Source organism: Eimeria necatrix, genomic scaffold (assembly GCF_000499385.1).
Source record: "Eimeria necatrix Houghton genomic scaffold, Enh_scaff980, whole genome shotgun sequence".
Taxonomy (NCBI): domain Eukaryota; phylum Apicomplexa; class Conoidasida; order Eucoccidiorida; family Eimeriidae; genus Eimeria; species Eimeria necatrix.
This window is the reverse complement of record NW_013654771.1, coordinates 1-12,418: the sequence shown is the minus strand read 5'-3', so window position 1 is coordinate 12,418 and position 12,418 is coordinate 1. Positions and strand designations below refer to the sequence as shown.

General features: G+C 56.1%; 3 protein-coding genes across 3 annotated transcripts; 1 reads left to right on the top strand and 2 right to left on the bottom strand.

The window, feature by feature from the left end:
• Positions 1–802: 802 nt before the first annotated feature.
• Positions 803–3,412, top strand: ENH_00085190 (signal recognition particle receptor subunit beta, putative; the record flags this gene model as incomplete). Its single annotated transcript, XM_013583565.1, has 3 exons — positions 803–853; positions 2,839–3,056; positions 3,277–3,412. The coding sequence occupies 3 exons, from the start codon at positions 803–805 to the stop codon at positions 3,410–3,412; spliced, it is 405 nt and encodes a 134-aa protein (XP_013439019.1).
• Positions 3,413–5,798: 2,386 nt separating this feature from the next.
• On the bottom strand, positions 5,799–7,889 carry ENH_00085180 (hypothetical protein; the record flags this gene model as incomplete). The annotated part of the gene is made up of 3 exons (XM_013583564.1): positions 5,799–5,906; positions 6,313–7,555; positions 7,873–7,889. The coding sequence occupies 3 exons, from the start codon at positions 7,887–7,889 to the stop codon at positions 5,799–5,801; spliced, it is 1,368 nt and encodes a 455-aa protein (XP_013439018.1).
• Positions 7,890–9,013: 1,124 nt separating this feature from the next.
• On the bottom strand, positions 9,014–12,127 carry ENH_00085170 (ribosomal protein S9 domain-containing protein, putative; the record flags this gene model as incomplete). The annotated part of the gene is made up of 7 exons (XM_013583563.1): positions 9,014–9,105; positions 9,315–9,537; positions 9,851–9,952; positions 10,391–10,452; positions 10,655–10,790; positions 11,068–11,151; positions 11,603–12,127. Coding segments are annotated over 7 exons (1,224 nt in total), but the record flags the coding sequence as incomplete, so codon positions are not given.
• Positions 12,128–12,418: the final 291 nt, after the last annotated feature.

The following is a 12,418-nucleotide window of genomic DNA, read 5'->3' as shown; positions in this document are numbered from 1 at the left end:
AGGGGCCCCCCTAAACCCTTGTGGGGCCCCTCTCTTTAGTCTAAACCCTAAACCCTAAACCCTAAATCTAAGCCTTTGGGGGACCTTGGAAGGGTCGAGACAGGCACATTGCTGCGCTGCCTCCTCTAACCCCCCGCAAACCCTAAACCCTAAACCCTAATCGTTGCGTTCCAAAGCTTTACATGTCATAAACGCAGGGTTTGCCTTCAAGGCGAGCAGGGATTCTTTGAACTGAAACCCTAAACCCTAAACCCTAGCGGCGAAGTCGTGAGCAGCAGCAGCCGCATGCAGCCCCGAGACTGTTTGGCTTCGCCCCAGCTTTTGCCAAAGAGAGGGATAAATAAATAAAAATAAAATAAAATAAATAAAAATAAATAAAAATAAATAAATGAAAATCATTTATTGAATTTTAAGGAGCAGCGAAGACACTCCGACAGGCGCAGGAGTCTCAGGTGTACAGACACCGCAGCCGACTCGCGCGGGGCCGACGCTTTAGGAGTTCCTCGAGGGTTTAGGGTTTAGGGTTTAGGGTTTGGGTGTGCCCGTGGAAGGGGAAGTTGCTGTGGCTGCTGATGCAGCAGCAGCAGCAGCAGCAGCAGCTGCAGCAGCAGCAGCAGCAGCAGCCAGCGCTAGCTAGAGCTTGAGGTGTACGTACACCACAGCAGCGCCTTGGGGCATGCACGTCCTCAGGTGCAAACCCTAACTCCAAAACCCTCAAACTCAAACCCTAAACCCTAAACCCTAGCTCCAAACTCTAAACCCTAACCAAACTCCTGGGTTTTTCTCTGTCTTCACTTTCGCAATGGCTTTCCTTCTGGAGCAAATCTTCAACGCCCCTGCCGCAGCTCTGCAGGTCAGGCAGTGGTCAGCTTAGGGTTTAGGGTTTAGGGTTTAGGGTTTAGGGTTTAGGGTTTAGGGTTTAGGGTTTGGGGTTTAGGGTTTAGGGTTTAGGGTTTAGGGTTTAGGGTTTAGGGTTTAGGGTTTAGGGTTTAGGGTTTTGTTTTAGGGTTTAGGGTTTAGGGTTTAGGGTTTAGGGTTTAGGGTTTAGGGTTTAGGGTTTAGGGTTTAGGGGTTTAGGGTTTAGGGTTTAGGGTTTAGGGTTTAGGGTTTAGGGTTTAGGGTTTAGGGTTTAGGGTTTGTATTTAGGGTTTAGGGTTTAGGGTTTAGGGTTTAGGGTTTAGGGTTTAGGGTTTAGGGTTTAGGGTTTTAGGGTTTAGGGTTTAGGGTTTAGGGTTTAGGGTTTAGGGTTTAGGGTTTAGGGTTTAGGGTTTAGGGCAGTGGTCAGCTTAGGGTTTAGGGTTTAGGGTTTAGGGTTTAGGGTTTAGGGTTTAGGGTTTAGGGTTTGCGGTTTAGGGTTTAGGGTTTAGGGTTTAGGGTTTAGGGTTTAGGGTTTAGGGTTTAGGGTTTAGGGTTTTGTGTTTAGGGTTTAGGGTTTAGGGTTTAGGGTTTAGGGTTTAGGGTTTAGGGTTTAGGGTTTAGGGTTTGGTCTGCGGAGGCCACGGCAGAGTCGCAAAGGGCCTAGGGTTTGGGGATAAGCTTCAGTCTTCAGCTAGGGTTTGGGGTTTAGAGTTCACTGCCTAGGGTTGACAGCTGTGCATCTAGCTAGGGCCAAGGGTTTAGGGCCAAGGGTCAGGAGCTTAGGGTTTAGGGTTTAGGGTTTAGGGTTTAGGGTTTAGGGTTTGGTGTGGGCAGGCCAGGGCGGAGTCACTCCTAGGGGCCCCTGTCCCCTTGCTGTCCTGTCTCCTTCTCCTTGTGGCCTTCTACGCGGCGCTGGGCGTGGTGGCCTTGCGCGGTAACCCTAAACCCTAAACCCTAAACCCTAAACCCTAAACCCTGATCGATTAGGGAGGTGTTGTTTGCTGCTTCTCGTGGCTGCTGCGTTTCATCTGGGGCGCCTTTTCCCGTGCTTCGTGGGCCTGGCGATGAGGGTTTAGGGTTTAGGGTTTAGGGTTTAGGGTTTAGGGTTTAGGGTTTAGGGTGTGGGGTGAAGGGCCTGCGGCGCAGAGCCTAGGGTTTAGGGTTTAGGGTTTAGGGTTTAGAGTTTAGGGCTTTCTGTTGAACGCCTGAGCGTGGGGAAAAGGCAAAAGCAGTGCCAGGGCCAGCACACTATTCCTAATTGATTATTAATTAATTAAATTAAATAAATTAAATTGGTTAATTAATTAAATTAATTAAATTAATTAAATTAAATTAATTAAATTAAATTAATTAAATTAAATTAATTAATTTACTTGTGCGCCGCAGCGCTGCAGTGGGGGCTGTTTTCGCCGCGGGGTGTATCGACAGCTGGCTGTCTCCAAGTGTCTCTTTTGGGCCCTTCGGGGTCTGGCAAAACTCGCTGTCTCCTTTTTTTGAGAAACAAGGGGACAACGCAAACCCTTCCCTCCATGGCGGTGGGCCCTCTAGGGTTTAGGGTTTAGGGTTTAGGGTTTAGGGTTTGGTTGCGAAAGTTTGGTGGTCGGAGGTGCCGGAGAGGCTGAGAGACGCGGTTTTAGGGTTTAGGGTTTAGGGTTTAGGGTTTGGTGGCGAAAGTTTGGGGGTCGGAGGTGCCGGAGAGGCTGAGGGACGCGGTTTTAGGGTTATCCCTTTAGGGTTTAGGGTTTAGGGTTTGGTGGCGAAAGTTTGGGGGTCGGAGGTGCCGGAGAGGCTGAGGGACGCGGTTTTAGGGTTTAGGGTTTAGGGTTTAGGGTTTGGCGCCGAGGCCTTGAGACGCAGGCTTTCCAGGGCTTGGCTTCGCCGTTTGACAGGGGTTTGTGGTTTAGGGTTTAGCGAGGGTTTGGGACTTGGCGAGGGTTTAGGGTTTAGGGTTTGTGGCTGGCGTTTGGGCTGCTGCTGCAGGAAAACCGATGCGACATCTCGCTGAAGACCATCGCAGCAGCAGCAGCAGGGGAAGAAGGAGACACTTTGTCTCCGAAAAGAGACAAAACAATTAAACTTGTGGACTTGCCGGGACATCCCAGGCTGCGGCCTGCTGCTGTTGCTGCTGCTGCTGCTTCTTCTCTCCTCATCTTCTTCGTCGACGCTGCAGACAAACCCTCCCTCAAAGCAGCAGCAGAGTGAGACTAGGGTTTAGGGTTTAGGGTTTAGGGTTTAGGGTTTAGGGTTTAGGGTTTGGGGTTTGGGGCGCTCGCGCTTCGCTGAGGAGGACCGGAAGCGGTCCCTTGCGGCAGCGCCCCGAAGGCTTCGGGGCTCCGGGGTTTAGGCTTTACGGTTTAGGGTTTAGGGTTTAGGGTTTAGGGTTTAGAGTTTAGGGTTTAGGGTTTAGGGTTTGCGCAGGTTTTTGTTTGAACTTTTCTGCGACTCGAAAATATGCGAGCGAAGACCCCCTTTGCTGCTGGTGGTAAACAAAAGAGACAGTCCCGAGGCGAGGGGACAGCAGGCGGTTGTGGAGGACCTCGAGAGAGAAGTGTAGGGTTTAGGGTTTAGGGTTTAGGGTTTAGGGTTTAGGGTTTACGGTTGGGGCTTTGCTTTGGCCGGGGGTGTTGCTGGGTTGCTCTCCGCGGCCCCTTCTGCAGCTAGCTAGCGGCTGCCAGCTAGCTGGCTGCCTGCCTAGCTAGCTAGCTGAGTAGCTAGCTAGCTAGCTAGCTGGCTTTGCAGCTAGCTAGCTAGCTAGCTGGCTGGCTAGCTAAGCTGTGCAGCTAGCTAGCGGCGCAGTGTTTGAGGAGCGCCTCAACTGCTGCTAGCTAGGCCCTCAGCTAGCTACCTAGCCAGCTACCTAGCTAGCTAGCCAGCGAGCTTTCTAGCTAGCCACCCAGCTAGCTAGCTAGCTGGCTAGCTAGCTTTTTAGTTACGTGGCTAGCTAGCTGGCCAGCCAGCTAGCCAGCTAGCTAGCTAGCCAGCCAGCTAGCCAGCTAGCTAGCCAGCTAGCTAGCCAGCTAGCTAGCCAGCTAGCTAGCCAGCTAGCTAGCCAGCTAGCCAGCTAGCTAGCTAGCTAGATAGCTAGCTAGCCAGCTAGCTAGCCAGCTAGCCAGCTAGCTAGCTAGCTAGATAGCTAGCTAGCTAGCCAGCTATCTAGCTAGCTAGCTAGCCAGCTAGCTAGCTAGCTAGCTGCGGGGTTTGGTGCTTTGGGCGTGCGTGCAGGGAGCGCTGCCGGGTGTCTCGACAGGCGGCAGCAGACGCTGAGGAGACACCTGTCTCCTTTTTCGGAGTGGAAGGGAGACGCTTTTTGCTCGAAGACGCGCCGTGCTCCGTGGTAGGGTTTAGGGTTTAGGGTTTAGGGTTTAGGGTTTAGGGTTTAGGGTTTGGGGTTTCGGGGCTAGGGTTCAGGGTCTAGGGTTTGGGGCTTAAGATTTATAGTTTAGGGTTTAGGGTTTGGGGTTTAGGGTTTAGGGGCTAGGGTTCAGGGTTTAAGGTTTGGGATTTAACGTTTAAGGTTTAGAGTTAGGGGTTTAGGGTTTAGGGTTTAGGGTTTGGGATTTGCTGCTCTCGTGGGCGCTGCTGCGCCATTCTGGTCTCATGAGTCTCCTTTTATCCCTTTTTCTTTCCTTTTATTATTTTTAACATCTTTTAATTTATTTTAATTCATTTTAATTATTATTTATTTCTTTTTTTTATTTTTTATTACTTCAAAAGTGTCTCCTTTTCTGTCTCCCCACAGACTGTTTGTTCAGCAGCAGTGGAGACAGGAGACCTTTCTCTAATTCCTTCTTTCATTCTCCAACATGCCCATTAAACTCAACCCGCACAACAAAGCCCCAAGGGGGCCCCCTGGGGGCCCCCAGGGGGCCCCCTTGGGGCTTTGGGCCCCTGGGGGGCCCCCAGGGGGCCCCCCAGGGGCCCCCTGGGGGCCCCCAAAGACCCCTGGGGGCCTTCAGGGGGCCTCGAGAGACCCTCAGGGGGCCCCCTGGGGCCCCGAAGAGACCCTCAGGGGGCCCCTTGGGGGCCCCAAAAGACCCGCAGGGGGCCCCTAGGGGTCCCTGAAAGACCTCCAGGGGGCCCCCTGAAGGACCCAGGGGGCCTCAAGAGGTATATGGGGGGCCTCAGGCTCCTGGGGGGCCCCCTAGGGGCCCCCAAGGGGCCCCTCGGGGCCTAAAAAAGACTCTTTAGGGGCCCTTTGGGGCAGTGAATACCTAGGGGCTTTCTAGAGCTTTTGACAAGAGGCCAAAAGTCCTTTAGGGGCCCTTTTAGCGAAAAGTTCTCAAAGAATTCTAAAAGGCTTTCTAAAGGGCGTAGGGGCCCCTGGGGGCCCCCGGGGGCCCCCGGGGGGCCCCAGGTAGCCCCCAGGGGGCCCCCGTAGAGGCCCTCAAGCAGCATTTTGGCTCCAAGCTGTGGGCTTTCTAGAGCTTTTGACAAGAGGCCAAAAGTCCTTTAGGGGCCCTTTTAGCGAAAAGTTCTCAAAGAATTCTAAAAGGCTTTCTAAAGGGCGTAGGGGCCCCTGGGGGCCCCCGGGGGCCCCCGGGGGGCCCCAGGTAGCCCCCAGGGGGCCCCCGTAGAGGCCCTCAAGCAGCATTTTGGCTCCAAGCTGTCTGGGGGCCCCCAAAAGGGTACTTGGGGGCCCCCAAAGGGCACTTTGGGGCCGCCAAAGGGTACTTGAGGGCCCCCAAAGGGTACATGGGGGCCCCCAAAGGGTACTTGGGGGCCCCCAAGGGGTACATGGGGGCCCCGAAGTACCTTTAGGGGCCCTAAAAGCTGCATTTTGGGGGCCCCTTAGGGCGGCCTGGGGGCCCCTTGCCCAATGAGTGACTGCACATTCAGATCTCCAACTTCTGCAGTTGCTGCTGGCTAGGGTTTAGGGTTTAGGGTTTAGGGTTTAGGGTTTGAGGACACATTAGAATGCTAATGCGTGGGGGAGGCCCCCTTCACCGCTGCTGCGCTTGCCGCTGCTGCTGCTCCTGCTGCTGCTGTTGCTGTTGCTGCTGCTGTTGCTGCTGCTGTTGCTGCTGCTGGTGCAAGGGTTTAGGGTTTGTCTAGGGTTTGAGGTGGAGGTTATCGCTAGGGTTTAGGGTTTGGACTCAGGGGCAAGACAAAGAGGAGACAAAGAAAGGGTTGGGGTTTTAGGAAGCAGAGCTGCTGCTGTCTCTTTTTGCTGCTGCTGTCTCTTTTTGCTGCTGCTGTCTCTGTTAGCTGCTGCTGAGGCTGTGTCTCTTCCTGCTGCACTTGGTGTCTCTCTTGTGTCCCTGTTTGTGGGGCGGAGAGACGAGCTGCTGCTGCTGCTGCTGCGCGCTGCTGCTGCAGCAGCTGCTGCGGTAGCTGCTGCAGCAGAAGGCGAAGCTGCCCAGCAAGCAGCAGCAGCAGCCAGCAGCAGCGTGGCTCGAAAGGGCCTCAGCAGCAACTAAAGGAGACAGCAGCAGCTGTGCTGCTGTTTTTGTAAACCCTGCAATGCAGCAAGCCAAAGGAGACAGTCTCCTTAGGCAGGCATAGGTGCAGACGGGCAGCAGCGCAGCAAGGCCTCCGCTCAGCAGCAGCAGCAGCAGCAGCTGCGCGCCCTGCTGCTGCTGCTGCTGCTGTTTGTGCGCGTATGCAGTCCTTGGCGAGGTGCATGTACACCGCGCCAGCAGCAGAAGCAGCAGCACCCAGAGCAGCAGCACGGGGCTGCAGCGCCTGGCCGTCAGCAGCAGCAACAGCAAGTCCTGCAGCAACAGCAAGAGCTGAGAAAATGCGGCAGCAGCCAACTGCAGCAGCTCTTTCCTGGGCCCTTCGAGCTGTCTCCTTTATCCACTCGAGGGCGCCGGGACCCCCTCTTGCTGCTGCTGCTGCTGCTGCTGCTGCTGCTGGCCGTTCCGCTGCTGCTGCTGCTGCTGCTGCTGCTGCTGAGGGACAGGGGAAGACCCCCAGCAGCTCGAGCAGCAGCGCGACGGGGACTGAAGAGCAGCGGGCAATGTGGTAAGAAGACAAAGAGGAGACACTTAAGCAGCAGTTGCTGCTCCACAGCATCAGCACGTAAGGCACTCCCAGCAGCAGCTGCTGCTTAAAGGAGACACTTAGCGCCGGCCCCCCAAACGACGCCCAGCCAAACCCCTGCTGCTGCTGCTGCTGCTGCTGCTGCTGCTGCTGCTGCTGCTGCTGCTGCTGCTGCAGGTGCAGCAAGTGCTGCTGCTGCGCCGCCGGCTTCGGCCACTGCTGCTGCTGCTGCGGCTGCTGCTGCTGCTGCTGCTGCTGCTGCTGCTTGCTGCGCTGGGGCCTGCTGCAGTAAAGGCCCAGCGCGAGGAGACAGAGACAGAGGATGAGCTGCTGCAGCAGGCAGCAGCTAAGGGGGACTCCTTTTGCTGCTCCTGAAAACAACTCTTTGTTGCAGAGAGACAGCAGCGGGGAAGCAGTAAAGTAAATCAATAAATACAAAAAGGAGACAGTTGTCCCCTTGAGACCTTGGCTGCTGCCTGCGGGGGTTTGGGGGCCCCCCCCCAGGGCCTTCAGGCTCGAGGGGGCCCCCCAGCTGCGCTTGAGGGGGCCCCCCCCTGGGGGGCCCCCAGCTTCTGGGGGCCCCCTATGCGGCGCCTGATGCCGAGAGGGGGGGCCCCCAAAAAGGGAAGAGACAAAGAAAAGGGGGGGGGGCCCCTCGGGACCCAGGAGGGTACAGATAAGAGGGGAGGGGGGGCCCCCCTGGGGGTCTCTTTTGCTGCAGTGATAGCAGCAGGAGAAAGCGGGCTGGCGGCAGCTGAGGGCCGGCCAGAGGCCATGACAGACCGCAGGCCCAAGGCGCAAACCCTAAACCCTAATTTAGGGTTTGCGAAGCTGCAGGACGACGCAGGCGCGAACCCGCTGGAGCCCACGCAAACCCTAAACCCTAAACAAGGGTTCGGAAATAGAAGCGACTAAGGCCGCTCCCTGGCGTCTTCCAGCTGCAGCTGCTCTGCAGCAGGAGGCCCCACTCAGGGTTTAGGGTTTAGGGTTTAGGGTTTAGGGTTTGGCGTTTGAAGAACAAACCGAGGTCACCTTGGCGCGAGAGGCATTCCCGCGCACGGAGAAGAGCGCCCGCCAAGGAAGAAGATTTATGAAAAGAAATAAAATGCAAAAGAACTGCTTCGAGGGTTTAGCGCTGGAGACAGAGCTGGCGAGGGTTTAGGGTTTAGGGTTTAGGGTTTAGGGTTTGGGAGACCCCCCAGGAGTCAGTAGACCGCTTCTGTCGGCGCTGCCGCGCCTGCGCGTCTCCAGCGAGTCCTTTGACCTTTTCTTTCTTTATTTGTTTTTAAAATAAATTAAATGAATTTTATTTTTCAATTTGAGAAGAGAAACAAAGACAGCTGCGGCAGCTGTACGTACACCGCAGCCGCCGGGTCCCGGCGGCCTGGTGCTCAGGTGTATGGACAGGTCACGTGCCTGCCGGGGGCTCCCGGGGGAGCTTTTTGGCGAAATTTGAGACAATTTAATTAATTAAATTATATTATTTCGAAATTTAATTCATTTTAATCCATTAAATCCCCAAAACAGCCGCCAGCAGCAGCAGCCAGGCCCCGCAGGCCGCCCGACGGCCTCCCGCTGCACACACTGTATGTACACCGCGCGCGGTTTAGGGTTTAGGGTTTGCCTCGCTACCGAAGCAGCAAACCCCAAACCCTAAACCCTAAACCCTAAACCGCTGCTGCCCCTCAGCGAAGGCCCCCAGGCCCCGGATCTTCCCAGGGAACGGAAAAGGGGACCCCAAAGCCGCGCTGCTGCAGCTAGCTGCAGCTAGCTAGCAGCAGCTAGCTGCAGCTAAGTGCAGCCTCGCTGCAGCTAGCTGGCTGCAGCTAGCTAGCAGCAGCTAGCTGCAGCTAGCTGCAGCTTTGCTGCAGCTAGCTGGCTGCAGCTAGTTGCAGCAAAGCCACAGGGTCTGGGGTAGCCACAAGTGGCCGCAGCTAGCCACAGCTAGTTAGGCACTCGTACAACTGAACCCTAGACTCTAAACCCTAAACCCTAAACCCTAAACCCTAAACCCTACAAAAGGCCCTTCAGCGCTCTCGGCAAAGGTTTTGAGTCTTCTGCATTAACTTGTCAGCCTCAAATCCTTCAAGGGAGTTGAGCCGAATTCAAATACTAAAAAAGAATAAAACCAGAGTTTCCAAACCCTAAACCCTAAACCCTAAACCCTAAACCCTCAGCGCTTGGACCACTGTCTCTGTTTGCGGGCCTTCATCCTTCCTGGCATCTTGGGCATGCGCTGCCTGGTGTCCTCATAGAGCATCATGGCTGCAGCCACCAAACCCCAAACCCCAAACCCCAAACCCTAAACCCTAAACCCTAAACCCCAAACCCCAAACCCTAAACCCTAAACCCTAAACCCTAGACCCCGAAAGCCCCTACGCTGCGCGCAGACCCCGCCCAGCCCTCTGGAGCTGCGTGGGGGCGCGGGGGGGCGCGCCGCCGCCGCAAACCCTAAACCCTAAATTAGGGTTTACCTTCCTGCAGCGCGGGCCTGCAGTCCTCGCAGGCCGCCGCGAGGGCCCTCGCCACCGCCAGCCTGGCCGCCCCAGCCTGCCCCGAGGGGCCCCCCCCCCCCCCTTGAATGTCCACGTCGAAAAGTCCTGCTGCAGCAGTCAGCAGCAGCGGCTGCAGCACTTCCATGCGGTTGTACGCGTACGGCCAACGCGTGTACACCTCCTCCCGCCCGCACACCCGCACCTGACGCGATCCCACACGATCCCACGCGATCCCACACGATCCCACGCGATCCCAGGCGATCCCACGCGATCCCAGGAGATCCCGCGAGTTCACGGAGGATCCCCACACGATCCCACACGATCCCCACACGATCCCACACGACCCCACACGCTCCCCACACGATCCCACACGACCCCACACGATCCCAGCGCAGCCAACTCGATCCCCCAGCCGACACACACGATCCCCGCAAACGCAACAAGACCCCACACGATCCCGGGATCGACCCCACACGATCCCAGACGATCCCAGACGATCCCAAAGGAGACAGTACCTGCCCCGTGCCCCTCGTCAGCAGCGCCACTGCTGCTGCTCTTTTGCGAGTCCCCTGGCCCATGGCGGAGCAGAGCCACACGCGGCCGCCGTGCTCGAAGGTCTGAAACGCCAGAAAAGGGTTTAGGGTTTGCAAACTAGGGTCTGAGGGTTTAGGGTTTGCAAACTAGGGTTTGAGCGTTTAGGGTTTGCAAACTAGGGTTTGAGCGTTTAGGGTTTGCAAATTGGGGTCTAGGGTTTGCAAATCAGGGTTTAGGGTTTGCAATTTAGGGCTGGAATTGAAAAGGCAGCAGGTGGGGGACTGCAAAGCGAGGGTTTAGGGTTTAGGGTTTAGGGTTTGGGCTGTGGTTTAGTAAGGCGTTTGGGGGTAACAGCTACGAGCGTTAGGGTTTAAGGCTTGGAAAGAGGGTTTAGGGTTTGAGATGAGGGTTTAGGGTCTGCGGACTGGAACGAGGGTTCAGGGTTTGAATCGAGGGTTTAGGGTTTAGGGTTTAGGGTTTGGGCGTGCCTTGCGCTTCTCCGGGTCGAAGCAACTGTGCACGTGAGCCCTCAGCAGCCCATCTGCTGCTGCTGCTGCTGCTGCTGCTGCTGCTGGCTCAGCTGCTGCAGCGCAGCACCGAAAAGAAAGAGACAAAAAAGAGATAAAAAAGAGATAAAAAAGAAACACAATAAGGGACTTGGAGAGGCAAAAGGAGACAAATAAAGAGACACTAAGGAGACAAACAAGGAGAGAAAAAGAGCAGAAGCAGCAGCAGCAGCAAGCAGCAGCAGCAAGCAGCAGCAGCAAGAGACCCCACAAACTCACCGTTTGTCTGTGTCTCTTCGGGACTGTCTCCGGTCTCCAGTGTCTCCCCACTGAGATCGGTGGGATCGTTGGGATCGTTGGGATCGTCCGATCCCAGAGACCTGAAGAAGTTCTCGAGAAGAAACGGAGACGAGTCCTGCGGTGTACGTACACCCAACAGCCAGCTGCAGCCCATGCAGCAGCAGCAGCAGCAGCAGCAGCGCGAGCGGCCTCAGCAGCGCCAACAAGCCCAGAAGCAGCAGCAGCAGCAACACATGCAGCAGCAGCAGCAGCAGCGATACAGGCAGCAGCAGCAGCACCACTACATGCAGCAGCAGCAGCAGCAAGTGCTGCAGGAGCAATAGAGGCAGCAGCAGCAACACGAATGCATGCAGCAGCAGCAGCAGCAAGTGCTGCAGCAGCAAATAGCTGACTGAGGAGAAGGAGGGGGCAGTGAGGACTATCTTCTGCAGCTCCTTGACTGTGAAGCAGCCCCCCTCTTTGGCCAGGTACAAAGCCTTCATCAGCAGCAGCAGCAGCAGCAGCAGCAGCAGCAGCAGCAGCAGCAGCAGCAGCAGCAGCAGCAGCAGCAGCATCACGGAGACAATGGGGACAGCTGCTTGAGGGGACAACTGTGTGGAGACACTCCGGGAAGCAAGAGGGCTAAGGAGACAGCAGCAAACCAGGCTGCCTAACTGTTGCTGCAGCAGCAGCAGCAGCAGCTGTTGCTGCAGCAGCAGCAGAAGCTGTTGCTGCTGCTGCTGCAGCAGCAGCAGCTGTTGCTGCTGCTGCTGCCTCAGTTCTGTTGCTGGCCTCGCCTGTCTCTTCTTTGTGTTTATTTATTTGGATTAATGGAATTAAATTTGAAATGTTTATTTGAAGTTTTATTTATTTGTTTGAAATGAATTTTATTTTATTTCATTTCTTTTTGCTTTTTGTCTTTTTAAAATTCACTGCAGCAAAACACACCTCTGAAAGAGACAGCGGCGGCATATCCTTTCCAGGAGAAGGAATTCGCTGCTGCTGCTGCTGCTGCTGCTGCTGCTGCTGCTGCTGCGGAGTCGCAGGCCCACGGGAGAACCGGCTATGCCGTGCAGCAGCAGCAGCAGCAACTGCTGCTGCTGCTGCTGGCTGCGCAGCAGCTGCTGCTGCTGCTGGCTGCGTTGCTGCTGCTGCTGCTGCTGCTGGATTTGGTGGGTGCCGGCTGAAGCGGGAGAACGTTGCGAGGCCCCGACGACAGAGCGCTTGCTGCTGCTGCAGCAGCAGCCGCTGCTGCTGCTGCTGCTGCAGCAGCAGCTGCTGCTGCTGCAGGAGCTGCTTGGGCGTTACGCATTGCTTCCATTGTTGCAGTTGGCGCAGCAGGTGGCCCCTGTGCAGACTTTGCTGCTGCTGCTGCTGCTGCAGCTGCTGCTGCTGCAGCAGCAGGAACCGTCTGGCCCCGTCTCTGGCGGCAGCAAGGCGCTGCGCGGGGGGCCGCAGCATTTCATGTAAACCCTAAACCCTAAACCCTAAACCCTAAATTAGAACTGCGAAGCACGTAAACCCTAGCCGCAAAAGCAGCAGCGGTGTGGCTGCTATCGCGGGTTTGTTTGGAGTGGGAAGAAGGGCGGCGGCCCCGGTTCGCAGCAGCAGCGTGGGGGGGGGAGTTCTTTAGGGTTTAGGGTTTAGGGTTTAGGGTTTAGGGTTTGTGCGTAGCTGGGGCCTATTTGTGCGGGTAAGTTGTTAGTTTGTTGCGGGGCGGCGCCGCGCAGGCCTCCAGCCCGTGGCGCGCGGGTGGGTGCCGCC